Source organism: Helianthus annuus, chromosome 7 (genome assembly GCF_002127325.2).
Source record: "Helianthus annuus cultivar XRQ/B chromosome 7, HanXRQr2.0-SUNRISE, whole genome shotgun sequence".
In the NCBI taxonomy this organism is placed as follows: domain Eukaryota; kingdom Viridiplantae; phylum Streptophyta; class Magnoliopsida; order Asterales; family Asteraceae; genus Helianthus; species Helianthus annuus.
The window spans coordinates 121,125,622-121,146,450 of NC_035439.2; the positions used below are offsets into that span (position 1 = coordinate 121,125,622).

The 20,829-nt window shown below is 36.3% G+C and overlaps 2 protein-coding genes and 1 non-coding gene across 4 annotated transcripts; 2 read left to right on the forward strand and 1 right to left on the reverse strand.

The window, feature by feature from the left end:
• The first annotated feature begins 1,713 nt into the window (after window positions 1-1,713).
• LOC110868375 lies at window positions 1,714-3,670 on the forward strand. Its single transcript, XM_022117521.2, has 2 exons — window positions 1,714-1,978; window positions 3,225-3,670. Exons 1-2 carry the CDS (start codon window positions 1,723-1,725, stop codon window positions 3,488-3,490), a joined length of 522 nt encoding a protein of 173 aa, XP_021973213.1. The 5' UTR covers window positions 1,714-1,722; the 3' UTR covers window positions 3,491-3,670.
• A 1,331-nt stretch (window positions 3,671-5,001) lies between these two features.
• On the reverse strand, window positions 5,002-5,074 carry TRNAK-UUU. The gene has a single exon. It is a non-coding gene; the product is annotated as a tRNA-Lys (tRNA).
• A 2,999-nt stretch (window positions 5,075-8,073) lies between these two features.
• Window positions 8,074-12,435, forward strand: LOC110868376 (WRKY transcription factor 44). Of its 2 annotated transcripts, none has more exons than XM_022117525.2 (6): window positions 8,074-8,293; window positions 8,914-9,158; window positions 10,252-10,383; window positions 10,492-11,030; window positions 11,796-11,948; window positions 12,043-12,435. In XM_022117525.2, the coding sequence occupies exons 2-6, from the start codon at window positions 8,964-8,966 to the stop codon at window positions 12,176-12,178; spliced, it is 1,155 nt and encodes a 384-aa protein (XP_021973217.1). In that variant the 5' UTR covers window positions 8,074-8,293; window positions 8,914-8,963; the 3' UTR covers window positions 12,179-12,435. The 2 variants fall into 2 exon arrangements, with proteins under 2 accessions (XP_021973217.1, XP_021973216.1); XM_022117524.2 differs by having other exon boundaries at window positions 8,076-8,293; window positions 8,928-9,158.
• Window positions 12,436-20,829: the final 8,394 nt, after the last annotated feature.

Below are 20,829 nucleotides of genomic sequence, written 5' to 3' on the forward strand. Positions count from 1 at the left end.
TAGGATGCAAATTGGGAACAAATTGGGCTCACAATTAATTAGCCCATTTTGAAAAACCTCCATGATTTTATATAAACTAGTCATTAGACCCGCGCACGTTGCGGCGCGGGTACATCGCAAACATCAAATGGATAACATGAGGTATTATGTGTTTGTTAGTTTTTAGGGGTAACTTTATAAAATAGTAATCAAGTTTTAAAAGTGTTCAAATTAGGTCACTCAAGTTTCAAAAGTGTTTCAATCAGATCACCCAACATTCATTTTTCATTAAAATTAAGGGTTTTTTTTCATCTATTTCATAAGTAACCATGGTGATGTGGATTTTTGTTTCTTTTTTCCCTTTTATTTGATGCTAGCTTCAAGTGATGACGTGGATTGTAACTTGTTTTTTTAATTTTTAATGTAATTAAAGTATTTTTATTTTTAATAAATATAATTTCATATATTAAAAATCCGACCCCAACATCTTATTCTTCATTTTTTCTTGACACATAGAAAAAGGACATGACTCGATTTGAATGTTAAGTTATCTAATTGGGAGAAAAACGATACGAGTGATCTAATTAGAACACTTTTAAAACTTGATTACTATTCTGTGACATATACCCTAGTTTTTATAAAGAAGATATGATCCACTGATTCACACCCCATACCACACCTCTTGCATCTCTCGTCTCCCACAATTATGCCTCTACTTGCAAGTGAATCATAAGTAGGAATATTTTATTAATCGCCCCCCATACGAAACAATTTACCTTCGAGAGAGCTATTAAGCTCCAACTAAAATTCCAATTTTGCCCACGTTGACCCAATGTGAATTCCAAATCCCAAATTCAAGATACAAAATCCCCAATTCTGTATCATTGTTCGCATAAACAAAGGTACCAATTTTCTAAACGCCACTCCCTCTCTATCTCTATCTCTATATCTCTCTCTATATCTATACATGACTATCATAACACTAATACATGTGCCGCTACTTCCGGAAACAGGTCGACATCGGACGGTGGTTCCAGGTGACACTATTTCTGTTTATGTGTAATTGTTTAACTAACCTAACAGTGTAATTATCTTTTTTTTATGTAAATCTTGTTGATTTTTCATCTTTGGCCATAATTCGTACATACAAACAACTAAAGAGGTACCGACAGAGAAGTATAAAACGGAAAAGACCCATAGACGATGAGCGATTACCTTCCGTCCGATGCGGCATACAACAGCTCAATGCACAACGCGATGCCTCCTTGCACACTTTCTTCTCCGTCTTCTTCTGGGTAAACACCGATCGAAAACTTTGTTCGTCTTCGTGAAAGTATGGGGAGAGGCAAAGCCGGTGGAAACCCCACCGACTTTGTCTTTTAAGATAGTATAGAATATATAAATACAATCATCATGACAGGAATTGTGCCACGCAGCTACCTGACACCCCCTTATTGGTCGTGACTTTTTGTATTCTACTTTTAAACCTTCAACTTCGGTAATATAAATGTTTAGCCCTCGGCACTTCTTGGTCTTAACAAATTACGATTTTGCCTCAAGTTGATTTAATTGGTTGATTCAATATAATTTTCTTTTGTGTCAGCCAATTATCTTGCACTCGCTTGTTGATCCTGACAAATGACAATTTTACCAACAGTTAAAAATTACAGTTTTGTCATGTCAACATCGTTTCAATTTTATGCAAAACTATGGTAATTTCATATAATTTATGGTTGACTGAATATGTGTAGATATTATGCTAGTGTCAAACAAGACACACCACTACATCTTCAACAAGCAACCACCTGCATTCTGTGGCTGCAATTCGAGAGAGTGAAAAAAATGGATATTCGAGCGATAACCGTCGGTAGCCTGACGTCATCATGGAGGAACCAAAAACCTCCTAAAACCTGCTACTGCTCCGGCAGAGATCCACGCCCACCGTCGCCTCAGAACGGCGACGATCGGAGCAATAACAACAACAACAACAACAACAAAGGTAACTCTACGTTTTCCGATCTGTAATTTGTCTCCGTTAGTATTCATTTAAATTCTGTTTAAAATATGTTGTTGCGTGATGATTCGATTGTTTGTATTGATTTTTAAGACATTAGCGTGAATCTGAAGCCGATTGTTGTAATTCGTTTGGTAATTGTGTATGTGTACTACAACAATTAACTTAATGATTTGTGATTTGTAATTGTTACTATCTGTTTACGTTTGCAATTTGTTGCTGCGTGATGATTCGTTTGTTCGATAGGATTTTCTGTACGTTTGTGTGAATCTGAAGCTGATTGTTGTAATCTGTTTGGTAGAGATCGAGATGAAACCCTAGAAATTGAATATGTGCACCACAACACGTTAACTTAATGATTTATGATTTGTCATTGTTAGTATATGTATTTGTTTGCAATCTGTTGTTGCGTTATGAATGATGATTCGATTGTTCATTTGGATTTTCTGTACGTTAGCGAGAATATGAAGCCGATCGTTGTAATTCATTCGTAGCGATCGTAAAGAAACCGTAGAATTTGTGTATATGCTCTACAACACAACACATTAACTTAATGATTTGTATTTGTCTTTGTTAGTATCTGTATTCGTTTGCAATCTGTTGTTGCATTACGATTCGATTGTTCATTTGGATTTTCTAGACATTTTGCGTTAATCTGAAGCCGACTGGTGTAATTTGTTTAGGAGCGATCGAAACGAATCCCTAGAAATTGTATATTTGCACCACAACACATTAACTTAATGATTTGTGATCTGTCACTGTTAGTGTCTGTATTCGCTTGCAATCTGTTGTTGCATGATGATTCGATTGTTCATTTGGATTTTCTAGACGATAGCGTTAATCTGAAGTCGACTGTTGTATTCTGTTTACTTGTTTAGGAGCGATTGAAACGAAACCGTAGAAATTGTATATATGCACCACAACACACCAGCTTAATGATTTGTGATATGTCATTTGTCATTGTTAGTATCTGTATTTATTTGCAATTTATTGTTGCATGATGATTCAATTGTTCTTTTGAGTATTCTAGACATTAGCGTGAATCTGAAGTTGATTGTAGTAATACTTCTGCGATCGAAATGAAACTTTCGAAATTGAATATATTCACCACAACGCATGAACTAAATGAGTATTCACGCATCATATGCACGTAACATGTAAAACTGCATCGAAATCAGGTTATTGATCTAATGTTCTACCAAAATTTGATAAATTGTTCTGTTAATGGCAGATAAGTTTTCAACAGATTGGGATAAGGCATGGTCAAGTTTCAAAAAGCAAGGGAAGAAGAGTCTGTTATCACAGTTTACCCCAAACAAGTATGTGAGTTGGAACCCGAGGCGGTCCAACTACCCGTTATCCGAGGAGACGGACCCCATAAAAAGAGCAGAGAGGTCAAATTTGCAGTTATGGACTGGCCCGGGGTTCACTCTGGGGGGCGCGATTGTCATTGTGACCTTTCTTTTGGTATACACCATTCTTTCTCCTTTGAATTAGATGATGATACTGTGGTTTCCTATGGTGGTGGTGTACATAGTTCATGGAAATTGTTGTGCTGGAATGTCTGTCTTAACTTGCAAGTTGCAACTATTTACATCCAACCATATATGTATTTGTAATATGAAGTTGGAAACTGATAATTTAAATTAGAATTGTACACAAGTCGATTTTCGTGTTTCAAAACCGAGCGAGGTTTTGTCGGTCTTGACAAAACCGAGCAAGTCGATTTTCGTGTTTCAAGTTGACATTAAACATGAAGGCCTGTGGAGTGTGGACACTACAAAGACACTCAAAAGTCAAAAGAAAGGGGGAACAAGTTGTGTTAAAGAGATGAATCTATGATCACTAAACATTAACTTCTTTTTTAATTACCGACTTTTTTTATGTAAAAGTCTTAATTTTTATAAGAAAATTATTTAGTTTTGTAATAAGTGGAGATAATCAAATAAACGAGCCTTAAAAGGAAAATCAAAGCATGTAACCATAAGGGGTGGTGTAGTGTTAATTGTTAAGCACCTGCTTTCCTTCTAGCAGAGGTCTAAGTTTCGAATATTGTTTTCATTGGTTTCTTACTACGATCTCTTGAAGGCCACATGCTCAACATAAGCTGCGATTTACCTAATTATGTTGGTTAGCATGGTATTGACGGGTGTTCTAAGTTTTCTAGTAACATGTCCTTATGATTAAGAAAAGGCAGGTAATGACATCGTACAACTATTTCAAGCAAACTTTTATCATGTTCTTTGTTCATTGGTAAAACTGTAAAAGACCTCTAGTTTTGTGTTTAAAATCACGGGTAAATTATTTTTTGAGTTCCTGTGTTTTAGTGGTTTTAACTAATTGAGTCCAAAAGCAAAAAGTTTAACAACCTGAGTCCCTATAAGCATTTTCTTTAACCATTTGAGTCCTTTTGAGTTCAAATTTTAATCTTTTGAGTCCAATTTTTTGGACTCAAATTGTTATAAAATGAACAAACTTGGACTCAAAACGTTATAAAATAAATGGCTAGGGACTCAGGGCGTTAAACTTTTTGATTTTGAACTCAAGTGATTAAAACCACTAAAACACAGGGACCAAAAAGTAATTTACTCTAAAATCAAATATTTTTATTATGTTATTTGTAATGTAATTATATTTAGAACGTTGTAGTAAACTATCTGATGATCACATAGATATGATTTCACAAACACTGGTGTGTTAGACTATAACCCCAATATGATGCAAGTAAGGCATTAACGACACTAACGTCTAACATAACAATTTAAAGAGGATGTTGTTAATAACTTACTATGATTAAATCGTTAACTAGTCATGTAAAATGACAACAATCATGCTCTTGTACTTAGTTTACCACAATTATTGTCATTGAAAGTTGTAGATGAAAGTTGCACTACACCACAATGTTTGGATCGACTATTATATCTTCTAATACAGATTATTTGACTAAAATAGTGAAGTAGATGATATTATTGAGGCTATACAAAACAAAATATTGAAAAAAAGCTAAACGCCATCCGTGGGACTCGAACCCACGACCACGTGGTTAAAAGCCACGCGCTCTACCAACTGAGCTAGAACGGCTTCTTATATTTATTCGAGCAAGATCTTATTTAACTAGTTCTATACCCGAGGATTAATGGTATAACTGCATAAGTAATTGGTTATACCTTGCTAATTATCGAACTCTGAACGGGTCAGATTTGAATATGATTAGTGCATTTGAATCTGCAATTGTATTATCATATAGCTGAGTATAAATTAGTTAACTTAACAATCTTGCAATTATCAAACTCTTTCAACTAACCAGATTATTTCACAGAAAGTAATATCTTTTATTTATATACAATCAAATTTAGAGAAACATGTATTAAACAATAGTTGTACAGAAAGCAACATCAGAAATTTATATATAAGCATGATGATGTATAACGATCACATCATAACAGAATTAAAAAATCTGTGGTTACAAAGATGTTCATATGTCAATTCTTCAATTACCACTTCAAAATGTATTCAAACTATCTACTACTGAAATTTGTAGCTTACTGTTGACCCTTGAATGCAATCTTTCCTGTGAGGTTCATTGGCGATTACAATACCTTGACTAGAAGAAATAAAAGTAAATAAATTTAAGGAATAGACAAAAAACAATGTGATATTGTAATTTCACACAAAAGAATTGAGTAATTTAACTTCTGACTTATGCTTTCATAACTAACACAAATAATCCAATTCTTGAAATCTTAGCCTTTTACAGCTTGTAGCATGAGTTCATGCATCTAACTTGACTCCAGCTTGTTCTATTCCTACAATTCACAGAGCATAAAAAATTGGTCAGCAAAAACATAATGGGTTTATATTACTCCCGTTTTTAATTGATTTTTCTTTGGTCATTTGAATTTGTATACTTTGTTAACCACTCTCTTAATTCTTAAATTCAAGTCGAAAACTTTTGTACTTCTTAATGGCGACAATAATAATTAATTCATCATAACTATTAACAAAATTACATATGGATAGCAGGTAGACAGACAAAAAGTTATGTCGTAACCCACTTTTTAATTGATTTTATATCTTTTTTCTAATCAACATTAAATTTTATTCATATAAAAATGACTCTAGCCAAGAGCTAGAACCAACAAGATACATACGACAATCATGTATTACACAACTCAGGCTTTTGCAATCAACTAATGTTACTCAAACTTAGATCACGATTTCCACTCTATATCTGTTAATCTTGCCCCATCTTTACCCATAAAAAGTTGTTTACCTTGATCTCATCAATGAATTTAGCAATAGAGATATGGATGTTTCTAAAGAGTCTATCGTTCCTTACATGCTTATTACCTTTCAATTGATTTCATATAACTTTTATAAGTTTTGTTGCTTGGGTATTTAACGGATTCCATATAATTTACATTATAACTTCACGAACTTTAAATAATTTATTTTCTTTTTTTAAATCTTTTTTTCATTTTTTAATAATTATTAATATAACAAAATCAAAATAATTTTTCTAAATCACTTGTTAGTATTGGGTTGAGATTTGAGACCATTAACTATAAGGGGGGGGGGGTCACTAGTGATCTATCACTCTCAAGCACCAATCAAGTTCCGCCATGTCATCAACCATTTTTCCATTACTCACAACCCTTTTTAGTGGGGGTGGTCATCACTCACCACCACACCCAACAATTTACCCCCAACCAACAACTACCCTCACAAAAAACTATCACGGCCATTAAAAAAATCACGGAAACTTGTTTCGTTAATGTATCACACGTTGATGTTTATGGTGGCGGTGGGAAATAATGCGTTGAAAATGGTGGCCGTGATGCTATAACGCACCGCCCCCTCATGCCTAATAAAACTAGTGTTAACCCCCACTTTGCGGACGCGGGGTCGTAAAACGGTGCCAAGTGGTAAGCAAAATGACGATCAAAACCAGCAAAAAATCGTACAATAAAAACGCAAATTTGTGCCACCACGTGTGTAAAACTTAGGCAAAGACAAATACAAACTTATATCGCAACCTGGCCTAAAACGTAAAACTGAGAAAGCTTTAACTGAAAGATCATGCATAAAAAAAATCATGAACAGCCAAATGTAAAACATACAAATTCAAGAGAATAAAAATTAGGAAAAACAATTTCACTACAAAACAAAAAAATAACAAAAACAAAAAATAAAAAAGAATTTCAATCTTCCTAAGGAACTACGTGAATTGTTATTATATAGAAATTATCAACATTCGTACACATTGATATATCTTTTTTTTTTTTTTGTCTTTTTATATTTTGTATACTTTTCCCCCTCAACTTTTAGTATCGACGCTTATAACCTTTTTAATTTTCTAAAGACTTTATAATAAGTTTATTTTTATGTATGTATCAGTATAAATTCAAGTTGATTTATGTTTTGATGTAATTTTTTCTCAAAATGAGTTTGGTTAAATATATTATGTTCTTATGCTTATTATCATACACGTTTTTAGTTAGTCTACGTTTTGACGTAATTTTTTTTTTCCAGAGATGAGTCTAGTCAAATGTAATACGTTTTCATGTTTATTTTTATGTACGTTTTCAATTGTTCTAAGTTTTGACGTAAATTTTGTTCGGAAACAAGTTGGTTTAAATATAATACATTTTCATTAGACGATATATAGTTGAGTCACTTTACGTTTTGACATCGCCGCAACGCACCGTACCATTCTTTAACTTAAAAAAACACTATTTTTACGTGATTAGTTGTATGCACGTGTCGATATAAATTCAAGTTAGTTTATGCTTCCACGTAAATTTTCTTCGGAAATATGTTGGGTCAAATATGATACGTTTTCGTGCTTATTTTATGCACGTTTTCAGCTGGTCTACGTTTTGACATTTTTGCCGAAAACCAATCGGGTTAAATATAATACATTTTCATTAGGCGATATAAATTCTAGATACTCTGCGTCTCAGCGCCGCGGCAACTCGCTACATTTTCATTTAATTTTTTTTAAAAATCGGGTCGCACCACCGCGGATCGCTGGTGTAACCACTGGTTTTGATCAACCGCCAAGTTGCGTAACCCACCGATGCTGTTAGCAGTTGTACGGTGTGCTTCATCATGTGTACGTTGACAGTTAGCTGAACGACGGTTAGTTGGGCACACTATCTAACCAACTACTCGTCTCTTCTCCCCTTCAATTCCACACCCAAACGAAACCCATCTTCTCTAACAACTTCCAAACCCTAACACCTGCAAAATTTACTCCAAACCCACTGATTTTGACTTCAAAAAAAAGTCAACTTAGAGGTATTTTGCTTCTCACTTTTATCATTTTCAGCTAGTTTCAAATTCCAAGTGTTTTTTTTTTAATATAATTTGGGATGCATTTATGCTTAGATTTAGGGGTGTAAACAAGCCAGAGGCTAGAGAGCTACTCGTTATCGGCTCGGTTAAAAGCTAACGAGCCCGAGCTCGAGCGTAAAATAGACCTCGTTTAGTTATCGAGCCCGAGCTCGAACCTGAAATATAAAGCTCGTCTAGGCCCGCGAGCCTAAACGAGTCCATACAAAATTTTAGTTTTTATATATATAGTTTAATTTAATAATAATGAAAATAACATAGGCGGGCCGAGCTCGAGCCGAGTTTTGGCTCGTTTAAGTGATATTGAAGCGAGCTCGAGTCGAGCTTTTAACTTGTTTGAGGTTGTTCACAAAATAGCTTGAGCCGAGTCGAGCCGAGCCCGAGCTTTGGGTTTTACTCATGAGCCGAGCTCAAATAAGTAGGCTCTAACCAAGCCGAGCTCGAGCTCGGGCTTCATGAAAATAGGACAAGCTGAGCTCAAGCCTAGTTGAGATCGGGCTCGGCCTGGCTCGTTTACTTTACACCCCTACTTAGATTTGTAAAAATGATATTTGATTGTCTCTTAGTTTGGTGATTTCAGAATTTGTGAGACTTTGATTAAATTCAATAAAAAAAGATGAATACTGAAGAAGGTGAAAGGATACTTGTAGCAAAACCAGTAGCTTCAAGGCCTACAATTTCTGATTTTAGATCATTTTATGAGGTCATTGGTGGTGGCACCAATGGCTCACCTTCATCAGAACCTACAATCACTGCAATCAGACCGAAAACGGTTAGGTTTAAACCTGTCATGACCTCTCCACCAGCTCAGGTATTTCCCTTTTGATTTTCTTTTCAATATTCTGTTTTTTTTTTTTTTTTTTTTTTTTTTTTTTTGTGAAAATGGTTTATGGAGAAATAAGATGTGATCATGGGTAGAGGTGGAACCAGAGGGCGGTCACGAGGGTCCACTATCCCCCGATCACAGGAATTTGTGGGATTTTAACAAATATGTGAGTTGGACCCTCTGATTGTAACCTGTAGAGAAAAGAACCTTGCGATGATCCCCGACAAAAAGGTTATGGTTTCGCCACTAATCATGGGTGTGACATGCGAATTGGACATCGTTTTGTTATGTTACATGTTTGGTTTTAAAATGCGCGCATCAGGAATGCGCAATACGCACTATGCGTTGATGAGAGATGCGCTGCGATTCCATGATGCGAGGATGATGCGCTCTAAATTGCATAATGCGCTCATTATGCACTCTGATGTGCACATTTTTCTGAAATCGACCACTATAGAATAAAATTGTACAATGTGCTTAACGGGCTTGTACAATGAGTTGATGAAGTTGTTAAGTAAGTTCCTTCATAGATTACTTGTACCTTTTGCATATAGACTACTTGTACTGATAAGGGTTAAAGGTTTATTTTGGTTATATAGAACTTCTTTGGTGGTACTAGAGCTTTTTTTGTATTTATTTATTTTAATCTCTAAATTTGTAGTGTTTAAAAGTTAACAAGTTAAAATACTATATATAACTTTTTTTTAAATAACAAATGCCTCGTATACGTAACGTTGCGTATTTTAAAACCAAGGCTACATGAAGTTACAAGGCCTAAGAAGTGGCCCGCTTTAAATATCACCAACGTCTTTTGGATCGACCGTAAATGAGAGGAGAACTCCATAGTTAAAGTGTGTGCTTTCCGTGACGGGTGACATCATGGGAAGTTTCACTCTGCAACCAAAAACAACTCCGCGAGCTTCATCTGGTCAAAATCGACAATATTGGTTGGTATTAGAATCGGAAGTTATAACAACTTATAACGGTCTCGTTTACTTGATGCAAGAAGAATTGGAATGGTGTAAATGAATATGATGTTATAGTTTCCTGGATACTGATTAAGGTTCATTGATTTCAGGCAGAGTTAACTGGAACTCAAGCTTGCAATTTATCTGATAAAATCTCGAAATCAAACCACACGTCTCCTTTGCTTTATAAACCGTTAGCAAAGACGGTATCAAGAACCGCCATCAGTTTATTGGCAAACATGGTTAGTATTTATATTCCGGAATCAACTCATTTCATGTAATTCTGTTTGCATTTTCGCAAGAGCTTTTATTTCCCTAGTATTTAAACCACCATTCTTTCTAATTTTTAGGAAACATTTAATGCAAGTCATGAACAAGCATCAACTAAGAATCTCGCATCACAATCAGAGACGGTGACAGGCACAAATCTCCCAAAACCGACGCCAACGAAGTCTGGAAACGATAAGCGCCCACAGGTATACGCAAACGATCGTGACGGGTCTTCGTATGATGGTTATAACTGGAGGAAATATGGACAAAAACAAGTAAAAGGAAGTGAACACCCAAGAAGTTACTACAAGTGTTCTAATCCAAATTGTATGGTAAAAAAGAAGGTTGAAAGATCAATAGATGGAAAAATAGCCGAAATTGTGTATGAGGGTGAGCATAATCATTCGAAGCCGCGGGTTCCTCGACGTCATGCTTTTGATGGGACTAGCGAAGATTTAAACCGACAGATTCCAAATAACGAGCTTAATCATGATGAAGAAGTTCTTGGGTCGTCTTCACGTTTGACCAATTCGGTCAAAGTCCAAGAAACTTGTAATCATGTTTCAAGTGAAGCGTTTGATGTTCCTCGGGTTCATGATGGTCTCACAAGTAAAAGAAGGTACAGTTAGTCATACTAATTGGCAGGGTGGGAGGGTTAGGGTACGCGTCAAATAGGTTCGAGTCGAGCCGACCCAGCTCGTTTTGTAATCGAGCCGAACTCGAACCACGGGTGCTCGGCTTGATGGCTCGACTTGATGGCTGGGCTTCGTGGCTCGATTCGATGGCTCACATGTATGTGTGTACATGTACATATATCTATTTTTTTAGAAATTTGTTAACTTTTTCATTTTTGTTTTTTATGTTATCAATATTTGTAAAAAAATTTTAATAAAATATTAAAAAAGTTTAACGAGCCAGCTCGATTTGACGTTTTTACGAGCCGAGCTCAAGATCGTCTTTTCAGCTCGAAAAAATAAACGAGCCAAGCCGAGCTGACTTGTTTAAGTTCGAGCTCGAGCCCAACCTGGCTCGACTCAGCTCGGCTCAATTACAGCCCTAGAAATAGACAACGTGCAACTTTCAACCCGTTTGACCCATTTGATCAACTACCCTTTCGGTTAATTTTTTCATTTTATTTTTACCCATTTGAGATAAAACGCAACCTAAATCTATCCGTTTATATATAAATGGGTTACCCACAATGTTCAAATTTACTAAATTATGTGTTTTGAGTTAATATATTCCATTTCGCTGCCCATTTTAGACAGTTCTTTAAATAACTGAATTTATTTAAATTGTTAATTAAGAGCCAGTTTTTTACTTAAAAGATCACATGCTTATGTAATTAAGTTTAAGCCCATTTATTTATATGTTTGTTTTGCAGGAAAAGTTTGAGTCGAATAAATGAAACACGGGGTGAAGGCTTACAAGAGCCTCGAGTTGTAGTTCATGATGGCACTGATTCAGAAGCAATCTCAGACGGTTTTCGTTGGAGAAAATACGGGCAGAAAATTGTCAAGGGAAATCCTTATCCCAGGTTGATTAAGTTACAAGCAAATTAACTTGATTTTATTTAATACATATTTTTTTTTTGGAAAATGAGTTTATGTTTAACACTTTAATTGTTGCAGAAGCTACTACAAATGCACTGGTGTTAAGTGTGATGTGAGGAAACATGTGGAAAGAGCATCAGATGATCCAAGTGTTTTCATCACAACATATGAAGGCAAACATAATCATGAAATGCCAATCAAGAAACCATACTAATTCAGGTTTATATATAATAATAATAATAATAATATAAGTTAGTGTCGAGCAGCCAACAGAACCAAATCGTCCGAAAATGGTTCAGGTTTTCAGCTCTTTATTTATTTTCAAGATATCTAATGTAGAGAAGATGTAATTTCGGGTATGCAATAACGCTTAACGTTTTAATTTTGTGACGATGAATCAGTTGGTGAGATCATGTATTTGACATTTCAGATCTTTGAAGTCAGTTGAGTTTAGGCTCGGATTTCCAGTAATGAGATTCCGGATGAGTAACTTTAGCCACATCCCTGTCCTGCATGGGTCACGATGGTTATTATTAAGTATATTCGTGACCCGACATGGATGGGACTTGTTTGGGGGCCGGTTTTACAATCAAGGTCGAGTATGAGAGTGTTAAAACTTGTTCTAAACTCGACCCGTTGTTATCGCTAGAGGTAGCATTATATATGAAAAACTATATATAAAAGTATAATGTGTATTAGAAATAAATAAATAAATAAATAAGAAACCAAACACCCTGCCCCCACTTTCACATATCATGTCATCTCTCTTTCTCACACCCACACTCCCACATGACACCACCCACTCTTCCTTGTTTACTCTTCTCATACAATAACAACCATCATTGGCACCTTTATAATGATTTGTTTGAAAGAGATACATGTGGATGTATGTGTAATGCGTGTTTAGATTTTGTTTAAAAACACCCTTTTATCTAACATATCTATTTTCTACAAGTTTAATGATTAATATATATACGAGTAGTGTGAGGTTCATTGAATTGAGGAACACTAAAAAAGTGAGGAACAGTGGGGAACCGACTCAAACGAACTCCGATTGGACTCATTCTAGAGGCGTTGGAACCGGCTCGTCGAACCCTAACTAGGATCTTTTAACCCTAAACCCTAAATCATAACCCCTAAACCCTAAATATATTAGGGTTTGGTTTTTAGGGTTTACTTTAGGGTTTAGGGTTTAGCTTTATGGTTTAGCGGTAGGGTTTAGGGTTTTGCTTTAGGTTTAGCCTTTAGGGTTTAGCTTTTAGGGTTTATAGTTTAGATTTTAAGGTTTAGCTTAGGTTTTAGCCTTGTTTTTTTAGCTTTAGGGTTTAGAGTTTAGGAGTTAGGATTTAGGGTTTAGGGTTAAGAGATCCTAGTTAGGGTTCGACGAGCCGGTTCCAACGCCGCTGGAATGAGTCCAATCGGAGTTCGTTTGAGTCGGTTCCTCGCTGTTCCCCACTTTTTTAGTGTTCCTCAATGAACCTTCCCTTATACGAGTATATATGATATGAACTAGGTTATAACCCCGTGTATTACACGGGTTGAATAAATAAATTTTATATACTAGATAATAAAACAATATATCTTTAAAAACCTCCTTTACTGCACAGGTTGAATAAATATAATTTTATATATTAAACAATAAAAAGTTATGTCTATAAGAACCATATTGTACGGGTTGAATAAATGTAGTTTTATATATCAAATAATAAAAAGTTATATATTTAAAATCACGTGTATTACATGGGTTGAATAAATGTAATATTGTTTACCAAATAATAAAAAAGTTATATCTTTAAAACTCTCGTGTATTACGCGGCTTGAATAAAGATGATTTTATATACCAAAAAATAAGAAAATCATATTTAAAAAAAAACTAATGGGTATATGATGGATGGGTTTAGGAATGTGATTTATATGTGCTTAATGTCTAATCTTATGCATATTTGGTTGTTTATATGTGTGGAATTGAATAACTATGAGAAAATGATGTTTTGCAGGTTAAATACGAAGATTGGATGAGTTTTGGGGAATGTTAATGGATTGAAAATGAAGATATTAGAAGATGGCATGATAGAGGGTTGAATTACGAAGACGTGGGCGAAAACGGTGCGTAAAACGGAGCTAAAACGAAGAAGTTATGAAGAAAACAATTTTGGAAGAATCTGCCGACCGTAAGCTACGGTTCACCAACCGTAAGCTACGGTTGGGTGCTGATGTTGGTCAGAATTCTGAAACTGTAAGCTACGGTTCCCAAACCGTAGCCTACGGTTTGGGTTACGGAAAAACGCAAATTTGAGGGTTTTTATGATATATTAGGGTTTTCAAAAGTGGGGATCATTATCATTCATACACAATCGATCCTAGGCTTCAAGATACTCAAGATTCAAGGTTTCTTCCATCCAATTCCATCAAGATTCTCAATTCCATCATCGAATCAACCATGATTTCTTCATCAATTCAAGCTTTTGAAGATTCTTCGTGCGAGATGAGCGGCTAAACTTTTTGTGGTTTCCTCCGGATGGAGGGTTTTTGTAAGTTAATGAATATTATGTGTTGATACAATCGTATAACTCGGTGATCTAAGCATTCGATGCTTTTCACCATTGATTTGATTTCTTGATTGTAACCAATTGCATTTATTTAAACCTTAATTTCTAAGCATTCAGTTCCCGAGAGTTCTAGTAATTGGGATATATTTGACATGGGGTTAGGGTTTGTAATTGTAATTGATAATCATTCGATAACCTCCCGTTATGTATTGACCGGAGTACTTAGTCGTTGGTTATCACAATTGATAAATTAGGTTTAAACACTTATGTCTATGTAAGTGTTTCGATTAAACACATAATTGAATCTAGCTATAAAACCTGAAATCTGGAGGAACCATTGTTCTTTCTATTGATTTAAATCTCACTTTTAGTTCGTAAATTTTAAATAATCAATCAACTCACAACAAAGCTTTATTTTTTTCTTATTAGTTAATCAACACTTAACCTTATAACACTTTCCACAATCCTCCTCTGGTTCGATATCCGACTTATCCTATCTACATAGTTTAGTTGGTTTTTGCATGTCCTTAACGTCAGACATCAAAATGGCGCCGTTGCCGGGGAGGCGTGCGCAAAGTGCTTAGTGTTAAGTTCTAGTTTAGTTAAATATACAAAAATCCAAAAAAATAGTGTCTTTTTAGTTTGTTCTGTTTTGTTCGGATTTACGCGAGGTTTTCTTGTTTTTGTTTGTGCAAGTGATCTAGGAAGTGTATGCATCATACTCGGAATTCCGAGAAGTCATCACCATTAGTGTTCGACCCAGAGATCGAGAGAACAGTAAAGCATACAAAGAGAGTACTACATCGTGAGAACAAGATTCTTCAATCACCAACATCAACACTCAAGACAATGGAGAACTTAGCAACACCGGAGAAACAACCCGAAACTTCACAACCGCAACAATTCTCGCCAACACCTACCCAGCCTTCACCAAACACTACCATACCACCACCACCACCACCACAATCTACACAACCTACTTCTACATCTCCAGTACCATCTTTCTCAACCTTTTTCCCAAGCTTTGATAACAATCAACCAACTTCCACCCAAACAACACCTCTTCAATACCCAACTACAACCCAAACTGCCAATTTGCGACATTCGTCTCCTTATGTTTGAATTATTCCCGATGATACTGCATCACCGAGTCAGACTCAAGCACTTAATGCAACATTAATTCCGCCAGTCGCCCGACCAATTATTTCACAGCAAAGTCAGCCAATGCCAAATCTTTATAGATCGATCATCTATGTTCAAGGAAATAATTCAGGGGATTTCGACGATGGCTATGAGGAATATGATAACTACATGGGTCAAAACGAGAGACAAGTGGTGAATACGGGTATTTACGAGAGGCAAACAATTGGGGCAGGTGGAGTGGAAAGAGTTAATCAAGGGAATTTGGGTTATCAAACGTCGGTGCAGCAACAACACGTTCCATATCAACAACCGCAGGTGCAACCGATACCGGTGCAGCAGCAATATAATCAACCGGACCCAATCAATCAACAGCATGTTCCGAGAAGGCCGGTGGTGGATATTCCATTACCACCGCCGGTACCTCAGATGCCGGGTCAGATAAGACCGCTACCACGCAACTTACACCGACAGGCGATTTTACCGGAAGGAATTCCACGAAGAAATAATCAAGGTCCAGTTCGAGGTATAGAGAGCCACTTCAGGCCTGCTATAGTTAACAACCCATCACCGGTTGTGATCCCGCAATTACAAGGAGGGCGGTCATTCAAAGTACGAACACAATTAATATCCAGTCTGCCTAAGTTTCATGGTCACGCACATGAAGAACCATATTACACATTGCTGCATATGATGCACGTTGCAACACAATCAGCAGCCAAGGTTTCTCAGTTGATGATGTGAAATTGGTACTTTTCCAATTCACACTTGAAGACAAAGCACAGCAATGGTTTCATTCGCTACCGTCAGCTTCGATCTTCACATGGGGCGAAATGCAGCAACAATTTTTAGATGAGTTCTATACTCATTTGCGTACTAACAACGCTAGGAAGGATATTCGAGGGTTTCGACAACAACCCGGTGAGTTATTTCACGAAGCGTTCAATCGTTTCAAAATGATGCTCAAGAACTGTCCACATCATGAGATATATTTGTGGGAACTCATCAATACATTCCACGAAGGCCTAACAGATGAAGATGCAAGGGATGTAAATTCAATATCCAATGGTACGTTTGGAACGAATTACGAAGAGGATGATTGGGAATATTTAGAAAGAACCGCAAGGGCGTCAAAATGCAAAGCTCAATCTTCTAGAAGTGCACGACATTCGACAGTGAAAGCTGCAGATGTCACACCCCGATCTCCACGTGTCACCGGTGGGCCCGGTGTGGGGTACAGTGACGTAGTTGGCATCGTCTTAGACAATCAACACAATATAATAATGCACAGCGGAAACATAATAGATACATTTCAACTTTAATTAAATGGAATAATCACATCATAAGTAGTTGAAACGGATCCACAGGCGGATCAAATAAAAATAAGATAAAATTGTTCAACAGTTTATTTTGTCGTCCGAGCTTGCGAGACCATAGTGGACGCTCTTAGGAAACAGCCAGCCTAGTTCGTATAGTACCTGCACCTAACCTTTTGGGAAAATACGTCAGTTTACACTGGTAAATACAAATCAACCGACTCATTTTGAAAATGATTGAAAATTGATTTAAATGCACAAGGCATAAATATTTTTTTTTTATTAACTTGGGATAATTATGCAATATAAACTTGTGAACGAATTACATGTTACTCGTACATTTGGTGGCCCGGGATCTGCTGTCCGGGCTAAAGATTAAATGACACACCACATTAAAGAGTTATACACGCCGGGTGTACGCCTACACCCCGTGCTCTAGTCGTGGCCATCTCGTAAGATAATGCCAAGGATATCCGGGACACGGTCAATAACCCCCCAAATCCTAAAGTAAGAACAAGACTGTTTAAACGAGTCGCACAGACTATTCAAGACTGTACACCCATAGGGCGCAGAATTTATGCGCTCGATCAAGCGGTATTTTAAATACCGTACCCCAAGCCCGTATAGGGAAAATAAGTCAAAATGCATTTACCTGAGCAAGTATGAATCACAAACAGTAAGTGTAGGTAGCTTTTACTGGGCCTCCTAATCTGGAACAAAGGTTTATAATAACCTATTAGATTCCTAACGGGTCTTTTATTTAAGCCTAAGCTTTGACCGGTTAGTTTTAAGGACGATACGGTACAAGCGCACGATTAAGCGAAAGACGGGATAGAATGTGATTTAGACCCGACAAGTTTGAATACTTGTATCATATGGGTATACTAAATACATTCTGGATTTTGAGATAAAAATGATAACGTTTGACCCGTTTCGGTCAATTTACGCAAACTAGTTACGTAAACCGAACCGAACGCAAAAAGGGCGTTACGGGTAGCCAAAAGAGTCAAATGCAAGTTCCCTGAGATAATATGCTCTAAATATGATATAATATCAGTAAGTTATGTTCTATATTGCCCGGAATAATTTTAAACTCATTTTATGCCTTAGAAGGGCATTTTGGTCATTTAAAAGATTATAAAAGAGTCATATTAGAAATCTGAGTTTCGGGTCTGGTTTATACAGTAAATATACTTCATTTAACATATTATAACAGTAGGGTATGACCCATATACCAAACTTAACATTTAAAATCAAACTATGCACCGTATGGGTATTTTAGTAATTTCACAAGGGCTAAAACTGCCAAAACTGGAAACCTGAGTTCATATACTTATACTTACTGTTATTATATGAAAATATACCAATTACATCAGTAGGTATGAGTCTTATATGTTTAAAACGGGTATAACGCTTACTATGCGCTAAAAACGCTAAAAATGCGATTTAGAGCCGTTTCCGGGTTTTTAAAAGAAAGCTGAGATTTTTATATTTCCAGAATGCTCAAAATAATTTATTTAACATATAAAATCAGTAGAAAAAGGTTTCGGGTCAAAAGGATGTGTAAAACTCATTTTATGGCTTAAATAGTCAAAACCGGCATTAACCGAATCGACTAAGCGATCTAAGATACGATCAGCCAAAAATTAAATAAAAATCATCAAAATTCCCAAAATAATATATAACATCAGTGGGTAAAAAGTTTTGTATCAAAACGTGGCCTGAAATAGGTTATACGCGAAATGCGCCGTTTATGTAACTTTAAGATATAGTTTTACGATATCGGCCATAACTCAAAATCTGGACCACTAACTGATCTCAAATTTTCGGTGCAAGTTTATATATTAGAAATAAAGATTTCTACTCTTTCACTTTTCCAAAAATCGCGTTTTATATCAAAAAGGGAAAAATAGTCAACTTTAAGCATAAATCGGAAACATGCAAATGAATTGGCTAAACATAGACTCAAGCAACAAAAATTCCAGAGAGTTTTACCAAAATAAAAATATTAAAATACTCTCCAATACAGATCTCAAACATGCATGTACGGATCCGAATCGATAGTCTACGAAAAAGTCGTTTTACAAGACTTTCGGTTCCGATTCGTATTTATACTATAGATTGTCGAGTTGATTATGATAAAACACATTCTTACATATATTATAAGTTATTTATGATGATCAAACAGATTGCATGTCCTCTACATTACCATTTAAGCTTATTTTTGCAAAAACAACTTCTGTTGACTTTTTAAGAACGCCTTTGACTCGACAATTAGCATGCAATAAGTGGGAATCAGAGAATACCCTTTTGAGGGTTTGTTTCCCACATAAATACCAACATATATGTGGTTTCAATTTGAGAAATGACAGAGTATAACTCGTTTAATCAGAAAGTCAAAGTATAAGAACAACGGTTTGACTTTTAGCAATTAATCTATGCTAGAACGAAATATTGAATGATGTAAAGGATTACCAAGGTCCTAATGAAGCTTAGTTAACCCTTAGAGGCTGCCTTGACGTTCAGAAATGCTCCAGAAGTCTTGAGAGTGTTTTGTAAGATGTGTGTTCTTGTTTACAAGCACAAGTGCCTCTAGAATTGAACAATTGATCTGTTTTATGGTGTAATCAGAGGTTGAAGGGAGGTTACTGTTGTTCTAGGCATGCATGGACTATTATTGGAGCATTTTGGAGGTGCTAACAGCTGTTACACACTCAAATTCGGACCCAAATCACAACAGTTCGCGAATTCTGTTACTGGGCTTGGGTCGCGGCCCGCATTAGGCAGCCCAGGCGGGCCGCCTGGCTTCTGCTGCTGTCAAACTTTGCCAATTGTTGGCAGTTTTGGTCCCTGTCTTCGCAAACGATGTTTCGGCTCTTTATCTTGACTCGTAAACCCCCAAACTTGGTTTCTAAGAACCTTGGGACATTTACCAACATGGTAATGTCCTCGGATAACTTTGCGCTCAACCGAAAAGCCATGAAATTCGACGTTGACGCTTTTAACCCCTCAAGTACGGTTTTGGCCATAACTTTCTCATACGTTATCGAAACTTCACGAAATTTTTACCACATATTCTAGTGAGTATATTTTAGCATTATAAAGCTTCGGGTCTGCCAAAAGTTCACTCAGAGGTATAAATTCAACATGTTGACACTTTTGGCCCCTATAGTTTGTAATTCCTCACTTTTGTGCAATTTCCGCGTCGTATGATCCATGAACCATCCGTTTAAGGTTATAAACATTATGTAGGGTTATCATAGAGTCTATTTATCCATTGTTGACACTTTGAACCCTTACGTTCCATAGTTTTCACCGTTTGTCACTTTTAGTCCCTCTAAAGTATATTTTCACATACCGGAACCTTATGACACGTGTCAAGACATTATTGGACGAAATTTTTCGAGGTGTTACATCCTCACCCCCTTAAAAGAAATCTCGCCCTCGAGATTTATTGAAACAAATGGGGATATTTCTCTTGCATCGTGGATTCCACTTCCCACGTGTATTCGGGACCTCTACGGGCATCCCATTTGACCTTTACAATAGGCACGTGCTTTCTTTGAAGCTTCTTCACCTGTCGATCCTCAATCGACAAAAGTTTTTCCACAAACTTCAGACTCTCATCTATGTGTATATCTGTATGCGGTATAACCAGTGAATCGTCAGCGAAACACTTCTTCAAGTTACAGATGTGGAACACATTATGAATAGCGCTAAGTTCTTCAGGCAAGTTTAACTTATAAGCAACTGACCCGACACGTTCGATAATCTCGAAAGGTCCTATGTATCTCGGGCTTAGCTTGCCTTTCTTACCAAATCGCATCACACCCTTCCAGGGCGATACTTTGAGCAATACC